At 40.5% G+C, this 23,760-nt stretch overlaps 1 protein-coding gene across 4 annotated transcripts in view; it reads right to left on the reverse strand.

The window, feature by feature from the left end:
* Nucleotides 1–728: 728 nt before the first annotated feature.
* The window catches only part of arhgef12 (Rho guanine nucleotide exchange factor 12), a 74,741-nt gene continuing 51,709 nt past the window's right edge, over nucleotides 729–23,760 (reverse strand). For 3 of the 4 annotated variants that reach the window (XM_016994718.2, XM_062961385.1, XM_062961387.1), the window contains 16 exons: nucleotides 23,391–23,537; nucleotides 22,954–23,039; nucleotides 22,115–22,240; nucleotides 21,180–21,294; nucleotides 19,823–19,923; nucleotides 19,586–19,663; nucleotides 18,046–18,121; nucleotides 17,514–17,681; nucleotides 17,060–17,147; nucleotides 14,219–14,302; nucleotides 13,942–14,015; nucleotides 11,761–11,967; nucleotides 10,367–10,828; nucleotides 8,915–9,237; nucleotides 7,656–7,725; nucleotides 729–5,305 (listed from right to left, as the gene is read on the reverse strand). In XM_016994718.2, the coding sequence (XP_016850207.2) occupies nucleotides 5,295–5,305; nucleotides 7,656–7,725; nucleotides 8,915–9,237; nucleotides 10,367–10,828; nucleotides 11,761–11,967; nucleotides 13,942–14,015; nucleotides 14,219–14,302; nucleotides 17,060–17,147; nucleotides 17,514–17,681; nucleotides 18,046–18,121; nucleotides 19,586–19,663; nucleotides 19,823–19,923; nucleotides 21,180–21,294; nucleotides 22,115–22,240; nucleotides 22,954–23,039; nucleotides 23,391–23,537 (2,216 nt within the window). In that variant the 3' untranslated portion in view covers nucleotides 729–5,294. The remainder of the gene's footprint in view (nucleotides 5,306–7,655; nucleotides 7,726–8,914; nucleotides 9,238–10,366; nucleotides 10,829–11,760; nucleotides 11,968–13,941; nucleotides 14,016–14,218; nucleotides 14,303–17,059; nucleotides 17,148–17,513; nucleotides 17,682–18,045; nucleotides 18,122–19,585; nucleotides 19,664–19,822; nucleotides 19,924–21,179; nucleotides 21,295–22,114; nucleotides 22,241–22,953; nucleotides 23,040–23,390; nucleotides 23,538–23,760) is intronic. The other variant, XM_062961384.1, reaches the window with a different exon arrangement.

Raw genomic sequence — 23,760 nt, forward strand, 5'->3', positions numbered from 1 at the left:
GTGTATATATATATATGTGTGTGTGTGTGTGTATATATATAAACTAGCATAGCATGTTATTGCTTGACAGTAGCACTTGAAGAGTTCAGATGAAGGATTATTCCCACGCAACAGATCATTTTAAGTGGGTTTGTAGGGAACGGAACCTGCAAACTTCTCTATCTGAAAGTGAAAATATGTGTGTATACATGTATGTATGTTCCGCAAAGGCTCCTACACAACTTGATGGATCTGGATCAGATTTGGAACACGGGGCTTTCATTATCCAACTTAAAAGTACTTGTGGGGTTCCAACCCAAAAAACCAACCCCAGGCCTGACAAACAAACAAATATATATATATATATATATATGTATGCAGGGCACTGTATTGATAGAAAGGTCACTTCAGAGAGATATGACAAAGAGAAGAGTGCTAAAAGTTGACATAGAGATGTTCTCAGAGGGCCAGGCAAAGATGGAAGCAAGCTGGCGAAGACAGAAAAAAATATTTTACATGGCAAAACTTGCGTAATAATCCTAAATTCAGGAAATCCATACTCAATTTTACAAGTGTACAGTATTTGTTATGGAAGACAAGATCATACTTCTTGAGCTGCTACTCTGTAGGCAGCTTAACAAACACCACACTCAAATGGTTGGTTCCTTTAAGCTTATTTACTGATATCTGAATGCTTTAATGTTTTGATTTTCCCAGATTCCCAAAACCAACAAACATAAAAACCCAACAAAATTCAGATTTGTTTTAATGACCAATATTTTGTTCCAAAAACATACAACCTTATCAGCTAATTAATAAGAGCTATTTTACAAACATACATACATCTGGATAATTATAACAATAAATTCTTTTTCTTCTTCTTCCTTAGACATTCAAACAGATCAGTTAAAAATACAGGGTAATTAATAAGAGGACTCTTTTTTTTTTGCTTTTTGAAGAATATTGTCCGGATTGGGCTGCTTTCGTTTTTTGTTTGTTTGTTTTTCTTTAAACTAACATCTGTTTAAAAAAAGGAGTAAATGATTGCATGGTGAACAAATAAAATACAATTCTAGTAGTTAGAGAGAATGTCAAACAATGTAATTTTAAAGGAGAGAGAAATAGTGTTCCGGCTGCAGCATCCCTTTTGGAGAAAATCTGCTTATTAGAGGATGGGTCAAAGAGGGGCTGAAGGGGAATAAAAAGGTCTCTTTGGAATGAAACAGAGGAATCAAACAGATCCATGAAATATAAGCCGCACTGAGATTTCAAAACTGGGGAGGGATGGGGGCGGGGAGCACAAGAAAAGCACAGAACAACTTCTATTGAAAAAGGAAGAATTAGCTAAGATGTTGGAACACTTACCCTGGAAAACAACACTTGGCACCTCTGAACTCATGCAGCTCTTTTCAAGCTTTGCTGATTGGAATCGAGGGAGACTTTCTTTTCACAAAGGCTCCTTAAAAGCCTTTTCAAGAGCGCGGCACACCAAGAGCACCCAACATCCACAAGCAGCACAGGACCCTCCAGCCCAACCCCATCATCAAGCCCTATTCTTTGCTAGATCCAAATGGCAAATTGTAGAAGGAAGGCTAGCAATGAGTGGCATAATAATAATAAAAAGGCGACTGGCCTAGGATTGTAATATAAAACCCCCTGTACGGAACATCAAAGTCCTATTCTCTCCCATTCTTCTTTTCTAAGGTCTGATCTATACATGCTGTATAATGAGGCAGTAAGAGTCCTGAGATGGGAAGATGCAAGTGAGCTACAAGATGGGATGGGAACCAAGCTTTGAGTGTGTCCCTCTCTGTAAGGACAAAACTAATCCAACATTCAAAAATATGACTCCTTCTGGTACTTAAGTTTTCCAGGTTCTAAGATGTAGATGCTAAGGACTGGCTTAAATTAGAGGGAAGATCTCAATCAGGAATTTGAGCCAATGAGAGGCACAGTGCAGAAATGCAGATGATAAACACTGCTGCAAATAAAGAATTTTGCATTAGCCTCATGTTGACACTGTGAAAATAAAATGGAGCCCTGTTCAAAAGAAGAGCACATTTGTTCAACCCTCCAGGACGGCTGAATTGTAACCCCTCACAATTCTCCAGTCACGATACTCCATGATTTTTTGGGTGGTTTTCTTTTTGGTTTTGCTCGTGGTCCCAAGACAGCCGTGAGGCAAAAAAGGAAACATACAAATGGGAAGACAGTTTGCTCTTCTGCTCTCAGGGTTCTACCAACGCATCCAACCCAAATTATTATACAAACAAGCTGCTTAGGAAGATGCCATCTGGATCCAGGCCTAGTTCTAGGAATGCAAACCCTAATCAACAGATTCCTTAAATCCAGGGTAAAAACAAGCCATGATTTTCTAAAGCAGTAGTGTAGCAGAGACATCGTATTATTCTCCTGTTAATTAAGTCTTTGACTACTATTTTTTGTGGAGGGTGGAAAATAAAAGACTGTTCCATCCTACTGTCCAGTCCAAAGACGGGAATGTTCACAGCCAGCAATGCAGGACAGGAAGGGTTTCTTTGGCTGGAATTCCTCATGGCTATTTTAGTACATTAAAATCATAATCACCGTTATAATAAAAACACCCAAAACCAATGGGAACCCCACAAAGTGCATTTTAGTATGGATCCTCTTCACACAAAAGGACCTGTGCCTGGGGCCTGTTGTACAGTAGACGCGCTAGGGAGTTAGAGAGAGATCCCCAGTGATTTTAGGTTTTATGGTGTTGGGAGCCATCGATGGCCCTCATTTTTCACCATCTTATTTTTCTTAGAATAATGCCCTTAATGGGAGATTGCATATTGTACGGCGTAGACAAGCTTGGAAAACACACACAACTCTTCCCCAGAACAAGACAAGAGCACAACACTCTGTTTACGTTTCTGGAGAGGGAAAAGCATCTATCTTGACTACAGAGGAATAAGAAAGACTTCTATTGTTTTGCTACTTTTTGTCAAGGTTGAGTCTCGAAAGAATCTGGCAGCCTGGTTTCTGGACATCTCTTAAAGCTGCTGAAGAACATTTCCATTCCCAGGACATGATGAAATTTATAATCTGAGGAATAGAGCAGTAAGAGATTTATGGAACTCTAGCACGAACAAAGCAGCAAAGGGATTGATAATTATTATCTGCAATGGATTGTCTCCTGATTGTTTGAAAGCTATTGGTGCTAAGGAGAGATCTAAGAGGTTTCCTGATAGGTCCAGGCATACATGCCCTGGGTTTTGTATGGCAAGAGAAGAAAAGGGTGAAAAATATTATGAGCTCAATGTCAGCACAGTTACGAATCTACAAAAAATGCCATCCAACGTTAGGAAAAGAAGTTAGAAGTTCGAATTCATTTTGTCAGGTCAGGCACAGTCTTGTAAGAACAAGCAATGGCAAAATAATGCTCCAGAAAAGCAAAAATATTAGAATCTCAGGTATTGAAGACATTTTAGAAATGAAAACTAGCAGATCGTTGTGGTGTTTAGGTTGGCACTGGTAACGGAAATCCCCCCTACGTACGTACAAAAGGAGAGCATTTGGCCTCAAAGAGCAACCTTCCCCTGATCCTGAGTCATATAACTGGGAACTGGAAAAACAAAATTTTCTTTCCATCTCACTATGCATCAGTTTATGATGGATCTGAACGATCTGGGGGCAGGGACGGGAATACAAATCACCCATTTCAGCTGGTCCATTTCAATACTCTTTCTCCTCCTGTGAAGGAAAGGAGAGGTTTTGTGCTTCGCATGGCTGGGAAACGGTCGTTCTGATTCGTGACCATTATAGCTACAGGGAAAATGTGTTTATGTGTTAATGGAGCAGGCAGTATGACCTTCACGCAGGAAGGAGGAGGAAAAGGAAGGATGCTCCACACTCTGTAGTGCATATAGTGTAATACAGTGAGAAGGGGCATGATATTATTAAGGGGGGAGGCTTCTAGAATTTGGCACTTTTAGAAGCAAAACAAAAGGCCCAGGCGGGTACTTGGTGCAGGAAAACAGCCATCATCAGCCTGTAACAGCCCCTTGCAGTGAAAGCTTCCAAGGCAGAAGCCGTATCCCAAATTGTCTCTCATACCAGTACCATCTGGCCCAGTCTCAACACTGGTTAACCAGAATGCACTATCCTGTATTTTCCAGCTGTGCTCCTGAGGCTTACGACTGCATTCTGAAAGACAGTTTGGCTTTAAAAACATCAAGATGCAAAGACTTGGTTATAAAAAAAAATACATACACAGCATCGTCTAGCTATTCTGGTTATGTTTTTTTTCCTCTCCCCCTCAACCAGTGTGATTTCAGAGCACTTTGGCACAAACAATGCAAAACGACATTACTCCCCAAACCAAACCATGTTCCCTTTCCCCACACAATGATCAACAATGGTAGCGAAGAGCCCTAGCTTCATATGCAGAAGCAGCATGCGGCTACTACCACCAGTGGCAGCTACAACTGCTTTACAATACAAGGGATTCAGCACTGTGATCCAGAGAGACTTGCCCTGTCCTGTAAAAGGTCCTCACCACCTCAAAAGACAGAAATGCCAAGGGACTGCCTTCTGGGAGAGACCATGACAAGCCAGAGCTGAGAGTATCGGGCAGAACCAGAACTCCAATCCCTTTCCATTCCTCCTCTAATGTCCGCATCTCACTGAAGGAGAGCCCAAAGGGAGACTAGACTGCCAGCTTCCAAGTGCCTGATTGTGTCATTACACGTGGGCAAGGCCTGCCTATATTTCCTGAATCTTACATGGGAAACTCTTTTTGAGTGAACTGGTTGCTGTGGGATCCAGTCCAGTGAAAAACCAAGACACGTTTACACTCGCACGCACGCATTCCTCCGTCTTGGATTCGAGAACAGAGGAATGGTGGGAGGGAGGCCTACAAACTGGCACTATCCATTTTCTTTTCTTAAAGCAAAAAAAAAATATTACAAATTAAAGTGTGCTTTCAGTACACGGAATGAAGTCAAATAAATACATTGATATTTTTTTTATGTCTAAATACATTTGTATATCCTACACCCAAAGCTTTATACATTTGGTTTCTTTGTGTTTTTTTTCTCTGTTCCTTATTTCCTCTCGTTTCAAAAAAAAAGAATTTCATGTAGAAAGAGGAGAAGAACAAGACCAACGCCGCTCTCCAACAGGCTGGCGCAGAGGCCCCAAAGGAAAATGCCCATCCCTCCACTTTGTGCTTGGATGGTCTATGGAAAGAGAGGCCTCTTGCACGTGACCCAAAGTCCAGGCAGACACCCGCAGGCACCGAGCAAGGATGCTTCCATCCAACCTTCAGCCACTTGCAGGAAGAGTGACTAACTTTTATCTATGGAGGGAAGAAAAAAGAGAACGCAGTCAAAAAATGTTCAGAGGTTGGCCCACAGTTCACTGGCGTTTTAGGATGTGCCCATCAAGTCACAATTATTGCAAAGTGCTCTATTTGTCTCTGAAATCTTCTTGTGTTCAAGATAACTCTGCCTCACAGTATCTCAGGGAAATTACTTTGATTAATTGAATATTGGAAATTCCAATCTTCTTCAACCCTCTAGTAATTTGTTTATCTATAACCCCATTGCTTTACTTGTTGTATGTATGCTCTGGGTATGCAGCTTTCTTTCTTTGCTCTATGTTTTCCTGAGAGGTTGTGGAAGGGGCTGCAGACTATGTGATCCACTCTGAGACAAGCACAGAGCACAGACTTCTTTAGACTTTGGGACAGCTCAGATCTCAGACTTGAAAACACTTACCTGCTGTTTATTTATTTATTTAATTCGTGTCAAAAGTAAGTTTAAAAGCGATAAAATAAAGGAATCACAAACAGCTAGATAGTTTTAGACCAAAAGTGGGCAACAGCAATTGCAATGTCCATAGCTTTAAACAACTCCTCCTCCGTGCATGCACCTGCTGTTTATGGCACAGAAACTATCTCAAACATATCTGTAACTGACTGATAAGTTGTGTACCTGTGTTTGCTGAACACATGAAGGTTGTGAGTAAGCCAAATAAGTGGCGCAGTAGGTTAAACCACTGAGCTGCTGAACTTGCTGACCAAAAGATAGGTGGTTCGAATTCGGGGAGCAGGGTGAGCTCCCGCTGTTAGCCCCAGTTTCTGACGCCTTAGCGGTTTGAAAACATGCAATTGTGAGTAGATCAATAGGTACTGCTCTGGCAGGAAGGTAACGGCGCTCCATGCAGTCAGCCGGCCACATGACCTTGGAGGCATCTATGGACAATGCCGGCTCTTTGGCTTAGAAATGGAGATGAGCACCAACCCCCAGAGTCGGACACGACTGGACTTAATGTCAGGGGAAAATCTTTACCTTTCCTACTTTATTTTGTCTCTTGAGTGCACCTAATATAAAGAAGGGGATCAAAAAGAGAGAGCGTGAAGAGTTGGGAGGGGTGTGCTCCTCATCTTACTAGCCACTGCAATGCAGTTACTGCAAACACTGGGAAGAGAGGAAATCACCCAGAGCTTAGAAAGCTTTCTAGAGGTTTGTGAGTGCCATAAGTGGAATATCTGTGGTGATGGTGGGCTGAGTATGAGAAACAGCCTAAGATACAAGTTACACTGGAAAGGGCAAGTGGACATTTGACAGAGAGAAACTTGTGGGTGTCTGTGACCCTGCCACAATGACAAATACGAAGGAAGTATTGCTAACTGCTGGCAGAACAGAAAAGTCTCTTGGTATGCTCACAAAGTGGTCTGGAGGCCAAGCAGGCTCTTATAGGAATGTTTGGTGTCTATAGCAGAGTTTAGCTATATATATGGAGCTTATGGTAAGAAACAAGAGAGGACACCTGCAGGATGTTCTGGTATGGTTTTAAAAAGGTAAAAATGAACCTTTTATAGTTGCAAGTAATACGTCTCATATAAAAAAGTAGACAGACAAGAGAAAATTACCTAACTTTGGTAGAGGAGGCCTGAATGCTGACTCTAGTATTTTTGTGCAAGTAAGGTCTCACGAGGCAGAGAGAAGCCTCACGATGCTCCCTTCTCAAACAAAGGATAATAAAGCACTAAAGAGTTCTGGAAAGAAGAGGAAAGTGACCTCTCCATGCAAGCAGGAAGCAAAAACACATTGAGTTACATAGGTCTAGGAGAAACAGTGTAGTCGTGCACTACAGGGTTTCTTTTGTCTTTAATTCTTTACTTCCTGACTTCCAGTAGAAAGCACTTGATACTTCGAGGCACATCCCTCCTAGAACTGCTGGCAGAAGAAGTGTTACACCAGCAAAGGAGACAAACAGGAATCTGGGCAAGGACTACTATTACCCATTCTTCCTAAGATATGGACTTATATTTTAAATCTAAACATGAAACTTGGGAACAAGCCTTTGCTGATTTTCTGTTGGCTCCCTTGAACCATAAATCCTTCCATCCCAATATGTTGGTACACATTATCAGAGGTGAGAGTGCTGAATGGAAGAAGATCACTCCTTATACAAGAAATTCCACTTAAGAGGAAAGAATGCACAGTCAGCAACCCTATGTATTGATTTGTGCTGTTTTGCAGCCAGGAGTTTCTTCCAAAATATTGGGAGCTGCAATGTAAGCACTGAAGACTTCCGCTAGAAAGATTAACAACTGGCTTCCCAAGAAGTGACGGCCTGGTGATTATAAATGCATTACATGGCTTGTTTCGAAAGTACTGCAGGGAATGCAGAAGTGGTACCTGAGTGCTCATCCGTGGGGACTGATCCAGCCAGCCTTTGCTGAAGAGTCGCATAGTTCTCCTCGACCTCCTGGAAGACACAATCCACATCACAAAGTTAATCGGCAAGCCGTCTAAAGAGCCAGTAGATTGGCTGTGAATGTAAATGGCAAAACTCTGAAACAAGTAATCAATGGGGACAGCACAGCTGAGGGGGAATAGTTTAGATATAGTAATATTTCTCTGACTACTACAGACCCAGAAGAAGGTGACACAACTGCTATCCCAACAATCGACATTTCCCTTTATCTATAGCTGATGCATAAGGAGTAGCTGTACAACTGTTGCTGTCATAGTATAGTAGAGTCTCGCTTATCTAACCTTCACTTATCCAACATTCTGTATTATCCAACACAGTCTGCCTCCTGCCCGGATCCACAGCTGTTTCTCTAGGCAGCAAGGACTAAACTTTTTACAGATTTAACCTTCAAGAATGTTACTTTAAGTTTATTTTATGCAGTTCTATCTTTATTTGTTGTCAATTTTAAGTAGTCAATGTTTTTGTAGTCAATGTTTTTAATACATTATGATGTTTTGGTGCTAAATTCATAAATACAGTAATTACTACATAGCATTACTGTGTATTGAACTGCCTTTTCTGTTGATTTGTTGTACTTAATTTGTAAAATTATAATGTAATTTGACGTTTAATAGGCTTTTCCTTAATCCCTCCTTATTATCCAACATTTTCACTTATCCAACATTCTGCCGGCCTGTTTATGCTGACTAAGTGATACTCTGCTGTATATTACAGTATGTTGCAGGCCAAGAGTCACCAAGCTTGGCAAAGTTGGAGTTGGTAAAGAGTCTGCAACACTAACAGTCTATAGTTTTTTTCTGGAATGCAAAAAAAGCCCTTAAACTCTTGCTATTGTAACAATATTGTAAAATTTCAGGACAAGTTCTCAGTTTTTTCCAGTTAGTTCCAAGAAACACTGCAATGTCTCTGATATTGTCATCCTGTCTTTTTTACAGCAGTGATCCTTTCCTTCCAAATGCTTTATTTTTCTATCTTTTTCAGACCTTTCAGAGTCTTAAGACTCTCTCTCAGTTTTTGGTACAGAACCAAAGATCAGTTTGAAAAATGACCTTGAGAATCACTCAAAAAGATAAACATGCACACAACCTTGGGCCCCCTTGTTCCTCATTCCCGATTTCGTAGTTTCTGCATAAACTGAAATATGAAAGGAAGGTACACAATTTACATTACAACACTGTACCTTTAAGTGTTCCAGGTTGGCCTCGATTTTCTGGATGTAATGCATGATCAGGGAGCGTGACTCTGGAGAGAAGGGAGGCCTTAATACTTCTGAGGAGGAGGGTTCCTTAGTGGCTTCCCAATGGGAGGGCTCCACTTCCCTGGCAGCAAAGGGTGAGCTGGCTCCTGGGTCTGGCTGCTGGGCCTCCTGCGGAGATGCTGGCGCTTGGGGGGCAGAGTCCATGGCGCTCTTGCCAGCAGTGCACCGGAGGACCAACGATGCCACCTCCTCGTCGGTGGAGCTCTCCTGGGCTGCACCATAATCATCAAGGATCAAAAAATTTCCTGTGAAGAAAACAGCGCTAACGCTCTTGTGTAACAGAAGCTCTGCTGACATATGAGCTGAAAGGACCTAATTGCATGTATGAATAGGAACATGGTTCCTATTCTAAATTCAGAGGTCAACCCATACTAATGACACCGTTTGTTAAATTCTATAGAAGACATATATTAATGGGATGTATTCTATTAAGTCAGGCATGGGCAAACTTCGGACTGCCTTCCAGGTGTTTTAACTCCCACAATTCCTAAGCTGTTAGGAATTGTGAGAGTTGAAGTGCAAAACACCTCGAAGGAGGGCCAAAGTTTGCCCATGACTGTATTAAGTTAACATTTTCCTTTTGGCTGTTCTTGTTCACATGCACTGGCTGGTTAATAATCATAAACATATGGACAGAACATTGATTTGCTGTCATCCTTACCATTTTTGAGAAGAACCTGCCTGGATGGTCAATATTTTTACTCAAAACCATACAACTGCATATTCATGATAGATTAGCACTTGAGTAATTTCTCCAAAGGAGAACTGGACAAAGATTTTTCCAAACACATTTTTGCTTTCTAGGATAAAGGCAAGTAGAAAAGATACATGCTCTTTATTACAATATTATGAGATAATAGTTTTTTTCCCCATGTGGCCTTTTCAGCCCTAGGCTCGGGGGATTACTGTGTGTGACAAAGAGGTTGGTGTTCTCCCAGGTGGTTGATAAAGGGTGAAGAGTAATGGGGAACATTTACACTGGGACCCACATCCCTTTAATAGCATCCCTTTAATAGCATATAGCCACTATTGAGTGGCAATAGTGATGGTGCTTTTTATCCCTAGATTTAGAGCTCTGAAAGCACAATTCTCTCTCACTAAGGAAACTCACTCAGGTTAAGCTCAATCTCTATTCAGACCCAAAAGTGAGGGAACGTGGGAGGGAGTGACCCCAAGAGTCCTCCAACTTGCTATTCCTTCCGCATTTGTCATGGTGAAACAACAGCAAACAAAAAACTGATTACAGCTTGTAGAGTCAGCTGGTGACGGATGAAAATAGCAATCACTTCGACCACCAGACCTCTCCAACATTAGCATTCCATCCAACTGTGGCAGTATTTAATTTCAGTTCTAAGATCTGAGGAATTTACTCACCTGAGATCCGCAGCTGCACCTCTTCCACGTCCTTCCTTTCTGTCACTTCACCTTCTGACTGGTTCTCGTCACTGTGGGCTTCACGGGCATCAAAGAAATGCTCTCCGCCATCCTCTGCAGTGACCCCTTCCAGCTCAGCAATGGGAGTCTCTGGGTTCGTGCTCAAGGGGTCCGTTAACTGACTGCTATTCGGTGTGGTGTCCCCTACTTGAACAAACTCACCCGAAGTCCGGTGACCAGAGCAAGGTTCAAAACTACTTGTTCCCATGCCGGAGGGCATCCTACTAACCCCAGGTAAGGATGCCCTGTCTTTCTCTGAGTGCTGCTGTCCTCTGAGGACGCTTTTCTCCACCTGGACCCCCTGAGAAACTGCCCTATGTCTGGAAAAACGCTGCCGGTCTTCAGGGGACTCCTGTTCAGTCATGCCTAGCTGCTGCATCAGCAACTTCTTCAACAAGCCCACTGAAAGGGAACAGAAAATAGTCAGTCTATTTAAACTTGGCACCCTCCCATTCTGGATGACAACTCCCATCAATTCCCATAGATCAGAGATGTCAGGGATCCTTGAGTGCTGTGGGGCACCAAGTCGTGGGGAGGCAGAAATCAAAAGTAGGAAGCAATAATCTCAAAACTGGCACTCTTAACATAGTCTACCATTCACTCGAATTCAAAACATTTTCAAAGCAAAATTCACCAGCTACTTCTCCCCCCTCGTATCATATGCAGGGATCCTACTGGATTTTTTTTTGAAAAAAGAAATTCCTTGTAAGGTATACTTATTTTATACTGTTATACTTATTTTGCACAAGTTACTATGGTCCCCCTTCTTTTTTCTAGTTCTCTGGCTCTGCACTAGAGAACAGCCGGTGATGGCTGAACCTCTAAAACCATAAAACTAATTTAGTGGCAGAGGGACTTCATAGATACATGTTGGACCCCTGAACATGTATATCCTACCAGACCTGGCATTTAAAGGCAAGAAGAAGATTACACACTTCTTTTAAAGATGTTTGCTTTTTAAAGAAATACACATCATTAATCTTGTCATATAACAGTGTGCTCTACTGGCTAATCGCTTACAGAGCAACGGAAAACATGTTCTGTCAAGGGTGTTATCACAAGCAGGAGATTGGACTGAGAAACTGTTTCCGTTGTAGTCAATACACTATCAATTTTACTGAATTGAATGGCTTATGCAATGCCAAACTTTGATGTTTCAATGGGGCCATTTAGTGCCTAGTTCAGTGAAATCCCTGCTTGTTTTTGGAGAATGTTTCTACTGAGAAATGTAGCTGACATTCATCTGGTCCAAGAGAGGAAAGGAAAACTATGAAGGACCCCTGCATCCCACAGTTCTAGGTTTTTTTTGTGTACTACACATCCCAACAACGTACAATTCCGTAGTGCGTCCAAAGCCCACCGGTCTTCGGAGATTTGGAACAAGAGCTCTGGGCCTGTGTGGGTGAAGCTGTCCGAGGACTCTTTGATCAGCAGATCCCCTGGTGCTTTTTCTCTAAACCGCCTGTCGGCCTCCAGGAGCTCTTCTGCTTCTGCCTTTTCCGATGCGGTGGCTGAGGGAGACTCCAGTTCCAGATCTTTATCTAACAAGCCAATCCCAAAGGTTAAAATCAATACTGAAGCAAACTTTTATGAAATCCTACTCATTCAAATATGCTAACACATTTTGGGATGCCATTAAAACAATAAAAAGTTACTGAATATGCTAAATATACAGGTCCTTCTCAACCTAAGGGGAAATAAAAAAAATAGGTATAATTTGTGTTCTCAAAGGCTTTCATGGCCGGAATCACTGGGTTGCTATGAGTTTCCAACAGATCTCACAATCTCTGAGGATGCCTGCCATAAATGTGGGTGAAACATAAGGAGAGAATGCTTCTGGAACAAGCCATACAGTTTGGAAAACTCACAGCAACTTAGGTATAATTTGTTTTAAAAGTCACCCTATAAACAAGGAAAAAAACAGCTCTCTAACTAACCAAGATCAATTTTAGTACACACACACACACACACACACACACACACACATATATATCTATATATATAAAATGATAAAGTTGTTTGCGCAGTGACTATAACAACAAAACTAAACATCCCAGAAATACGAAATTTGGCAACACAATGAAAAAGGCTTGCCTCCAGGTTACAACAACACAACCACACCACAAAACCACAATCCAGACCCACAAAACTCACAACAACGCATCATGCGATAACAACACAACTAAACGTCCCAGAAATACAAAACTTGGCAACACAATGCAAAAGCCTTGTCTCCCAGTTGTAACAACACAGCCACACCACAAAATCACACAGGACCCACAAAACTCACAACAACACATCCTGACTATAACAACACAACTAAACGCCCCAGAAATACGAAACTTGGCAACACAACGCAAAAGCCTTCCCTCCAGGTTGTAACAACACAACCACACCACAAAACCACAATCCGGACCCATAAAACTCACAACAACGCATCGTGACTATAACAACACAACTAAACGCCCCAGAAATACGAAACGTGGCACACAACTAAACGCCCCAGAAATATAAAACTTGACAACACAACGCAAAAACCTTCCCTCCCGGTTGTAACAACACAACCACACCACAAAACCACAATCCGGACCCACAAAACTCACAACAACGCATTGTGACTATAACAAATACAAAATTTGACAACACAACTCATCCACCTCCCAAATCCCTACATTCACACTTGGCCTCCAAAAAACAATTACAATAATAACAATGACAACAACAACAACAACAATAAGAATCAACACCATCACAGGCAAGAAACAGCCAGGCACTGAGGCTGAGAGGCCAGTCAGTGCTACACTGAGCCTCCAAAAAACAATACAGTAGCATCTAACTTATCCAACCTTCATGACCACTACAACAACAATAATAATAAACACCTACACAGTCAAAAAAAAAAAAAGACTATTGTACCACAATAAAAATATAAACCGCACTCAGCAGAATCAGACATTACAACTAACAACAAACCAAAGACAACAGGGATCTCAAGCAATTATCAATCAACACAAAAATTGAAGAAAGTAACAGACTTCAAATACTACTACTAATGTGAGTATAAAGAAGGGTGGAGGTCACAGCATCAATACAACTTAATGTAGACTGACCAACACCACCAGACTCAGACACAGCAACGCGTGGCCGGGCACAGCTAGTATATATATATATAAAATCTGCCTCTCCTTTGAGCCCGAGGCAGGGCACAACATCTATAAAAGCACATATTAGAACATAATTAAAATGCAATCATAAAAGCACATGTTAAAACATACACATATTTAAATACTTGATGCAGAAGTTAAAGTATTTAACTGTGCTTTTAAAAGTCATAGTTAGGGCTGCCGGAAGAGATAGATCTTCAGTTGGGTTTTACATTCTTAGTTGATTTGGCTGTTGTATCTCTTCCAGCAGTTAACAGCTAACATATAAGATGCCGGGAATAAATATCACTAATAGCTCATGTATAAGAGAATGATGATACGCAGGAACAAATATCTACATTTAACTCTTACCTGGGCTCTGCATACTGCTCTCGGGAGTGGTCTGTTCTTCTTTCAGTTTCTGATCTTCTTCCTCATGGTCTTCCCTGAAAGCCAAAAACACAAAAGAAATAAATCTCATGCCACTGTACACTCTTTTTAAAGGGACTCTGTAATAATATATGTAACTTGAAAAGAAGCACCAAAATAGACACCTGTGCATATGTATGTGAGGGAGGAATGGAGAGAGAAATGGAGTGGGATGAGAACATGGATGAGGGGAGACATATATTAAAAAGAAGTGACTTACTCGCAGGGTCCTGGCGGATGTAATGGAATCACTCGTCTGCCCACTTTCACTGTTCCTGCCATCCGTGCAATGAGCTCCTGCCACCTGTAAGTAGATAAAAACAATAAATAGTGTCATTCCAAGCAAAATGGTGTGCAGTTAGTTTTAAAAAGAACTATTAGTGGATATTAGTGGGGTTGCAAGTTTCATTTTGCATACTGGAAGAAAAAATTAACAAAAATGAAAGGGACCTGCTTTATCCTTAATGGAAACCTAGAAATAGAATTCCAGTGTTCCCATCATGACACATACAAATGCAGCAATGGAAGAAGAAAAGGGAAAGAAGTCTAGCCAAGAAAGCTAGCCAGCACCTGCAGTTTGGCATTGCACAATGAGTCAGGACTATTCGACAATTCAATGATATGAGAGTTTTGTTGACCAATGATTTGGAAACTAAAGCATGGAATATCTTATTGCAAGATTCTTGCAGCAAGAAAAAGTTATTTACATGGGTCAATCATACAGAGAATAGTGGAAAGAAAGTCACCTCAGACAAAAATTCCTTATTTTGCCACACAGAAGTAATGAAAATGGAGCGTATTTGCGCACAACATCTCAAACATGCTCCCTAATTCTTACACTTCAGAACTTAAAAGCTCACTTGAGGTGTCAAATAAGTGAACTCCCTAAAACTCTTAGACTATCAGAGTGTTGGAGTCTCTTTTTCTGTAAGGACTTAGTTTAATTGCATATTGTCTGCAAGAAGCCAGTGGAAGAAGGACTTATACATTTTTTCTCTTCAGTGAACTTTTCAGATTCATAATAAAAAAATCCTCACCCCTCTCTGGAACATTTGCAACATGCACTGGAAGATGCTACATCGAGTGCCTTCTAAAATCTAAATCCTCTCTGTCAAAATCGCCAAGTACAAGGGCAAAATATGTTAAAATATGTTAATTCAGGATTAACAGCAGCAACTAGGAAAAGCAATTCAAAGTTCAAAACACGTGACACAGAAAGTGTGTCTGAGCTTCTCTGTGTCCATGTTAATGGCAGATGGGAAGGAAAGGAAAGAATTGGGTGTAGTTTTTAATTCACAAAGCAGAAAGCATTCAAGTAGGGAAGCCAAGCATAAATAAACCAACATATCATTTAAAAAACACTGATATTTCAATCTCTTGGCAAACCCTGAGATCTAGCTGCCTAGTATAAAATGACAGGACACTTTGTCATGAAGGTATGTTTATGGTTATGGTATGTTTATGGTTAAGATTTTTCAGAGAAGAATATTAATTTATACTGGATATTTTAGAAAAAAATAAACGCCAAGTAATATTCAGCAGAACCAAACAGCAATCAAGGAATTAACTGATATTGGGTACAAGAAAACAGGAGATGTCCTGGAATTGAGTCTGTCTGAAGCTAGTTTTACTATCATTATTTTGGTCTGGTAATGCCCATCAGATACCTCTAGAATTCCTGACCTTCTAAACAAGTCTTTAATTGCAGATGTTCCCACACATTCAGTCGGATGAAAGGGCAATGTACGGTTATGAGACTCTAGGGCTTTTCCTAATGAATTGGCTCCTCACCAACAGCCCAGAGCCTGTGAAGCTCCTAGGAAGTGTCTCTCTGCTTCAGTCTCTCCCGATTGTATTAAAGACAAGGCTTGAACATAGCAAGTCCTTAGTTCTATAAAGCGGCTCAAAATGTCTATGCAATCTTGCATAAAATGAGCAAGAAATCCTCAGCAATTTCCCATTAAGCTTGCATAACTTCTGCAGACCATACAATGCTGCAGAAATAACAAAGGAATTATGAAGTGATATTAAACTCTTTTCTGAAATTTTATTCTGTGGCTTTTTTAAAGTTGGTTAAGACAGGAGTCATAGCAGAACACAAGGTAAGACAGTGCCATCTATGCTAGCACATTTGTTTTAGGAAAAGTGATACAGAAAATACATGATGCCTCAGAGAGATAGTCATAATAAATAATAATAATAATAAATTTATTCTTATATCCCGCCCCATCTCCCCGAGGGGACTCGGGGCGGCTCACAACAATAATAAAAATAGTGACAAATTACACATTGTAAAATCAAACATGAAAAGCAGTCATACAATCAATACATACATCACATGTTAAAAACAAGGAGATAAAACAGTTCTAGGCCGAAATAGAGGGCTTCTGTAGCTTTGTGGCAGAAGTATTCAGCAAGGTATCAATAATCATGGCAGAACACTCTCTAATTAAATTAAATGGGCAGACAAATCAACCCCCAAAAATTAGTCGTCGAAGGCCCTCTGGAAAAGCCAGGTTTTAAGGCTTTTTCGAAAGGCAAGGAGGGTGGGGGCCTGTCTAATCTCCCTCGGGAGTGAGTTCCAGAGGCGGGGGGCCACAGCGGAGAAGGCCCTATCTCTCGTCCCCACCAGCCGCAACTGCGAAGGTGGTGGGAGCGAGAGGAGGGCCTCCCCCGTAGTGCGAAGAGATCGCGCAGGTTCATAGTCCACATATATATCTTGATACATGTCTCAACTGCTAAAAGTTACAAATATTGCTTACTACACATGTCGAATGATCATCCTTCATTCGTTCTGATGACTTATAAGCTGGGCTAGTTCTAAATATAGACTAAACTATGTAGACTGCAACTTTGCAGATCAACTAATTCCGCTATTCCTCCCAACTGGAGAGAAGGATGAATTTAAAGTATTCATCTAGATGCTATAAAAAATCTTCAAGTAATTTGACAAACATCCTCACTACTCCAAGTGGAAGCTGTTTCACAGATGTTGAGCACAGGATTTATTTCTCTCCTTCACAAGCAATAAAACATTGGCAGAGACGACAAACCCACTTACACAGTCTTTTCTGAGACTGTTTGCGCCACCAGTTCATAAATATGGGCTCCATTTTCTGACATAGAGATGACGAAGAATGCTTTGTTATCTAGGGAAAAACAAAGAGAACGTTAAATTGAATAGCAATTTGTGTGATTTATTTTACTTAGAATTTAGGGAAATGTGTTTTACTGGTGCTGGAGAAAGACTATGATGAGAGAATGAACCATAACTTTGAAGGGCCACTTTATAAGGGATGGGTTTTTGCCCTACTGCTGCCCAAGCAAGGCAAGGGGTCATGTGATCTAAACATTCAGGAGATGTACCAGTCAACTGGTATCAGATTTGGAGCTGTGGTCCGGGCTGTGAAATCAGTTTTTGCTACCTGTGCAATGGCCTCACTCATTAAACAATGTGATCTTTCTGAAACAAGGTATTTGATATGAGACAAGGTGGCTTGTGCAATGACACTCACCTGTGGCCACTTGGCGCACCAGCACCGTGTTGAGTTTGATGACTGGGCTGAATGTATGCTTGCTGTCTGCGGCATTGGCCAGGATCTTGCTGTGGCACCTCAGCACCAGTCGATCGTCTTGCTTTTGCAGCAGCACCAGAATGTCCTCCAAGAGCAGCGTGTAGAGATCTAGAGGTGGCAACAACCGAGAATGGGTTGCATACCATTTCATAGCTCATATAGAAGGCTGCATCACCCACAGCAATTGGCAACGGGCTCTCTAATCTCTCCTCATTCACCTCCAAATTCCAAATGGGACCGAATCCTTTTTGCAAATCTCTGCTTTGTCCCTTCAGTTTTAAGATTCCCTTGGTCCATTTCAAAGCACACAAACATAGCTTAAGCAGCTCCAAGAAAGCTACATTAGTACATAATCATTAGTAGCAGGGGAAAAATTATCATTCATATGCATGTCCTAATGCTTTCCTCCTCCACCCCACTTTCTCCTACATACATTGGGGGGGGGGGGGAGCCAGCCACGTTTAGGACTTACCAATGGTCTTGTCACGATTCACCTTCCAGGTCAGGGGCCCTTCATGAATCATCTTCTTTCTGGTTAAATCTAAATTCTGTCAATAAAGAGCAAAATAAATATTCACAGGAGATTCACTAATAACTGAAGGGATAGATACCATTACATATTTCAAATGATCATAGTCATGGATGAGTAAGAAATAAAAGCCATTTGTCTCTTTGAGGTCTGAAAAATCAATGTTGGATGGGCTTTTTTAAAAAGGAGTTTGAGAACACTTTGAGGTAAGAACCTCTTTCTTCTTTAGATGGCTACCTTCTTTTCACAATTTGACCCTCCTTTAGGTTTACTCTAAAGAGCTGGCTAAAAAAAAATCTCCTTTACAATATTGTAGCTATGTGGTCTTGCTGCTCAATCTCTGAGACTCTGAGACAATTTGAGCTGAAAAAAGATCTTGCCATCTACTTGGAAGCACAGGTTGCAGAACATTGTATGATGCCAAGCAGAGTGAATATCATATTTCCATATAATTCATCCCTGACCCTACTATTAGGAGGTTATAAATAAATAAACAAGACAGATATTAACCGACACAAGCTGCATGTTTAGAAGGCACTGGCCACAATCACAGGCTCATGAAAATTTCATTGTGCACTTTATTGTCCAAAAGCCAGAGATAAAGCCAGGTATTATCTAACCAAGTAATACAAAGGAAAAAGCTTTTGACCTTCAAGGAAATCCTTACAGTATAAGACATAACTGATGATATGGAGTACATATACGTGCACAAAGGTTACCTTTGTCTGTATCGACATCCAAATGTTTTATTCATGCAGCATTCTAATGCTTGAGAATCGATTATCACACATTGGTTCGGGTATGTCATCAAATTCAGAATCTTTCATACAGGGCTTTATAATGGTAGCAAAGTTTTAAAAACCTACTGCAATCACAGCATAAAGTCTCCAGACCATGGCATTAGGAGGCTCTTGCATAATTTTGATATTTTGGTTTGCTCTCACCAGAGAGATCAAAAGGGTGTTATGTTATTCTTGAAAACTGAAGAGTTTGCTGAAATTTATCTTTGAAAACTATGAAGGCTATGAGAGATACTGAGAACCAGATAAATCTCTAAAGTAAGTTACAAGTCATTATTTGATGAGACCTCCCACTTCAAATAATATTACCCCAAATCTGATAACCTCTTTTACTCCCTCCCTCTCTTTGTTTCTATAATTTTTCATAAGAGTTTCTACAGCAGACAGGCAATCAAGGGGGAAAAGCCAATTGTTTCTTATCTAACAGAGGAAAATTAAGAAGCCATCTAGTAGCTACTGGAGACATGGCAAAAACAAGTCAATTAAAAAGCTTAATAAGGGTAGAATCCAAATCTAAACATTCATCATGAGGGGAAAAGAATCCACTACTAACAATGTTGAATGTAGGATTCAAACAGAGCCACCGTCAGATATATCATTTAGTCAAGAACGCTATAAAGTATTGATTATAATAAATGTTAACAGTTCTGTGGGACTCAGGCTCATAGATCTTTTCTACTCACCCTGAATTCTTCTAGCATAGGGCCTTCCAACTGCTTCAGATAGGACAAATCAAGCCGGCGCTGGTAGTCTTCTAAATGCTATACATTAGAGAAGAAATGCACCCAAATCAAGTTCAGTTGATAAAAAAAATTAGTCAACTGTGCTGAAGAAGTTGATCAAACTGAAATCCCTCTAGGATCTCTAAGATCCCTCCCTCAACAATACTACTAAAAAGCAGGTTGCTTTCTTCTCCTCACCTGCTTGTTTTCCGCTTCTTTGACTGCTTGATTCACAAAGTTGAGAATCTGTCGACAATGATCTGCGGCTTTCTTCACTTTCTCTTTCTCCCCAGGTTGTTCTAAAAACAAAACAATTACCTTTTAATGTGTGCCCAACAACCTAATACAAGACAAAACCAGATCTCACCTGGTTCAGTTGACAATTATTAAAAGAACAAAAAATTGGAAGGATATTTCATTGTTGCTAGTGGTCATTAAGTTAGCTTCCACTTACGGCATCCCATACGTTGAAGCTGACTCGATGTCAGCAAACAACAAAATATCTTTCAACATATCGTTCTTTTAATGAGAGATCACAAATGTATACTGCCCTCCACAGTCCTGCTCTGGTCATGCAAACGATTAATTCTGGAATATGGTTTCTGCTTTTCCTAGTGCCTTCCACATTATCAAGCATTATCAACATTGCTATTGTTATGTGATGCCATTTTATGATACAGCCAAAGTAGAAAAGATTCAGTTTTATCATTCTAGAGAGTTTGGCCTTGATTTGCTTTGGCACTGATCCACTGGACCCTTTGAAAACACACAGAACTCTCCTCAAAATGGGATAGATTCTTTTTCTTTCTGTTTTTTCACTGCCCAGATTTCAAAACCATATACAGAAAACTATGTCATTGAGGAAGAAGATATACTGTTCTCTATTTATTGTGGCTCCTTCCTATGTCACAGTTCGAAGGCATGAGGTCTGGCAACAAATCATTTTTTTTTCTATTGGCAAACATATTGCTTGCTTGCTTCAAACAAAGCCTCACAGCTGGTTCTACAATAACATTGGATGGAGGCACATCTAGATCCATGAATAGATCTGTAAGCCATTAGCAAGGATTCTGGGGATCTAACTGTTTAAAAATGGTAGCAGTAAAATGACTCTCTCTGTGCCTAATCTGAGTTCATGGTTTTTGTTTTTTTTTTGCATAAGAATCTGCTTGTTGTATATTGGAGTTCCAAGGACAAAAGATGTAGTTTAGTGCCACAGAATAACAACACAACAATTAGAACAAGCTGTGAACACCATAAAATATGAAGCTCTGAAAAGAGCAAGTTAAAGTGTTTTATTTTTTTACTGTACTTAACACTACAGTACTTTAAAAGAGTTTACTCATTTTTCCTATTAAGTCCTATTGACCAAGAGAAAACAGTTTATTTCTCCAAGAAAGGTCTGAGGCAGTTTAAATGGTTACAGTAGTAAATAGGCAGAGGCAGTAAGTAACTGGCACTCTGTAACATTGTGAATGATAGCAACAGGGTTCCCTTTGAAACACTTGATTGTTCTTTGCAACTGTCAAAGCATCAACCTCCCACCGACAGATACCTGAGTACTTTGCAATATTATCCAGCAGAAGGGGATATTTGGTCAACCTCTGCATCTCGGTAGGAATTATGTCTTTCAGCTGCAGTCGGCGACAGAGTGGGTTGCTTTCAGCGTCCTAAATTTAAACAGCATAATAACAGTATTTGTCATTTTTATTAAGACCATAATTACCTAAATGGGCACCATCTATTCATCATATTAATGCCTTGCTGGTTCACATTACTAGCAATTAAACACAAGTCAAGGGATAGCCAAGATTTATCAGGCAGGTAATGCAGTCTTGTTGTTATTGGGCAATTATACGGAGAAAAGGCTCACTGAAAAACTGGCGGCAACTTCCTTTCTTTATGATTTCATACAGACTTGATATCAGCAATTAATCTCAGTCAATGACCTTAGAGGAGAAGTCTTAGTCTTTTGTGTCACAAAGAGCAGACACTTCAGAACTCCAATTGTTTTCAAATGACCAGAAACCCAGCCCAATTTGAAAAGGAATTCCCTTGTCAAGCAGGGCTTATAGTCCATTCTGAATCTGGTTTAGGGCAGGAGGGCTTCAATTCGAGAAGATCAGACGTGCGAATACTAGCAAGGGCATTTTTCACTCTCAAACCCAACCCGAAAGCCCATCAGTGCACCCAGTACGACCAGAAGTTAGATTTTACTCTGAATTTGGTGTTTTGTGACATGGCACACTTTGGGGGGGAAAGCCTTCACATTCTGAAGATTTTAGCTATTTTTTTGACCAAAATATTAATGGACTTTTTATGGGAGGAGGTTATGGAGTTTTTGGTGGGCTTCAGGAAAACATTTTTGCCATCTCTATCTTAAAGACATCAGCAAGTTATAATCTCCAATCAATATACTGTCCAGAATTCCTTATTTTATCATCAACTGCAATCTCTGCTAGTCCTTTCCAACCATCCAGAAGGATTTACCTGGACAAAAGTTTGGAAGCGAGAATCCTTCTTCTGCCGCGACTTGATCACTTCTAACGCAAAAGGTTGGTTACTACAGAAGGTGGCAGTGGCTTGTTTCAGTTTATCTTCCCCTGCTCCGCTGAACTGAGGAAAGAAACCAGGAAATCAAATATTATACATGGCCAAACACTTTCCAACAGAAGCTGTGGCATGCATTCTTATTCTAACAGAAAGTCAGTGTTAAGGGCAAAGAGAGATCCAGAATAAGGCTAGTTAATACCTCAGAAGAACAACATCTTTTAGGCTAGAACACCACTTGCCTTCCTTCCATCTAATATTCCCACATCAGTGTTTGGAAACAGGGATTCAGTCTATGTCTTAGGTTTTTTATCCTTGTAAAAAATGGTTCATACTAAATTCTCTAGGCTTTTGGCAAATGACAATATATAAAGCAATGTATGTTCAGCAAAAATTGATATAGCTCAACTTTGAGTGGAATCGTGTGGGACTTAGAGGAAATATAGCAAGCTGAATGTCTTTACTACTGAATGTACACCTCTGCATTTGTGGAATAAAGCGTCACAGGGTGTATATGTTTGGGAAATGGAGTCTGGAATTAAGTTTAAGATCCAGGTGAAACGTACCCCATGCTGTGTTTACTTCATCTTCCGCAACTGTTGGCTCTGCCAAACCAAAAATTCTTTAAGAAATGGAGTTTCTCAGACAATAGGTCTGAGACAATACAAACTGGCAAGGCTGACCTGTAGCATGGTTTGCTTTTTCATTTCCCATCTTCAGTTTCTTGAAATTTTTTACTTTTTTGGAAAGAAAAAAACAAAACAAAGCAGTTCACTTACCCAAGTTAACAAGTCCTCTCCAATTTGATCAATGACAGACGTCTCATTCCGTTTCCTCACCGCTTTCATCTGCTCATTCAATCCAGCTACGTAGAAAAAGAAAGTGGAGAAAATTACTACCTGGTTTGGAACTACTGAGGGAATAGCACCAATCCAGTGTCACTTGAAGAGCCAGAGAGGAATATATTTCAATCAAAGTGCCAAAGTTACCCAGCCAACTTGGAGGTCACAAACTCTGTGTGCCTAGCAGCCCATTCAAAACAAATGAGGCAAATGGGAAAAAAGTATTCTGCAGTCAGCATGTATCCAATAGAATGTTTTAAGAGCAATAGACTGCTGTTTGAGTTACTCTCAAACAGATTGGTGCAATTAGACAAGAAAACCATGCATTTCACCACTGCCATTTATAAAAGCAAACCTCAGATTCCGCCCCTCACCATGGAGTTGAAGGATATCCTCCAAGTTTGAAAATATCTTCCGCAATTCAGAATGAGGCAAGATCCCTTCGCGAGACACACGCTGATAGAAGACCTGGTCCAGAACCTTCAGTGTACGGACATGAGCGCGCTCAGTGTAAAATAATTCTGCAAGTCAGTAAAAGAAACAGAATGTTTATAAGACAGCTTTGGCGTAATGTAGTTTTACAAAAGTTGGGAAGGAAGCAAACAGTTTAGCATCTGGAGAATCCAATTTGTCAGGAATTTAAGCCATTTCAGGAAAAATGTCTACTTGTGGGGTTTCTGAAAAATCACCACTGATTTGAAGGATGTGAACAAAAAGAAGTGATATGCTGCTCGTCCAAATAAC

Source organism: Anolis carolinensis, unplaced genomic scaffold (genome assembly GCF_035594765.1).
Source record: "Anolis carolinensis isolate JA03-04 unplaced genomic scaffold, rAnoCar3.1.pri scaffold_8, whole genome shotgun sequence".
Lineage (NCBI taxonomy): Eukaryota > Metazoa > Chordata > Lepidosauria > Squamata > Dactyloidae > Anolis > Anolis carolinensis.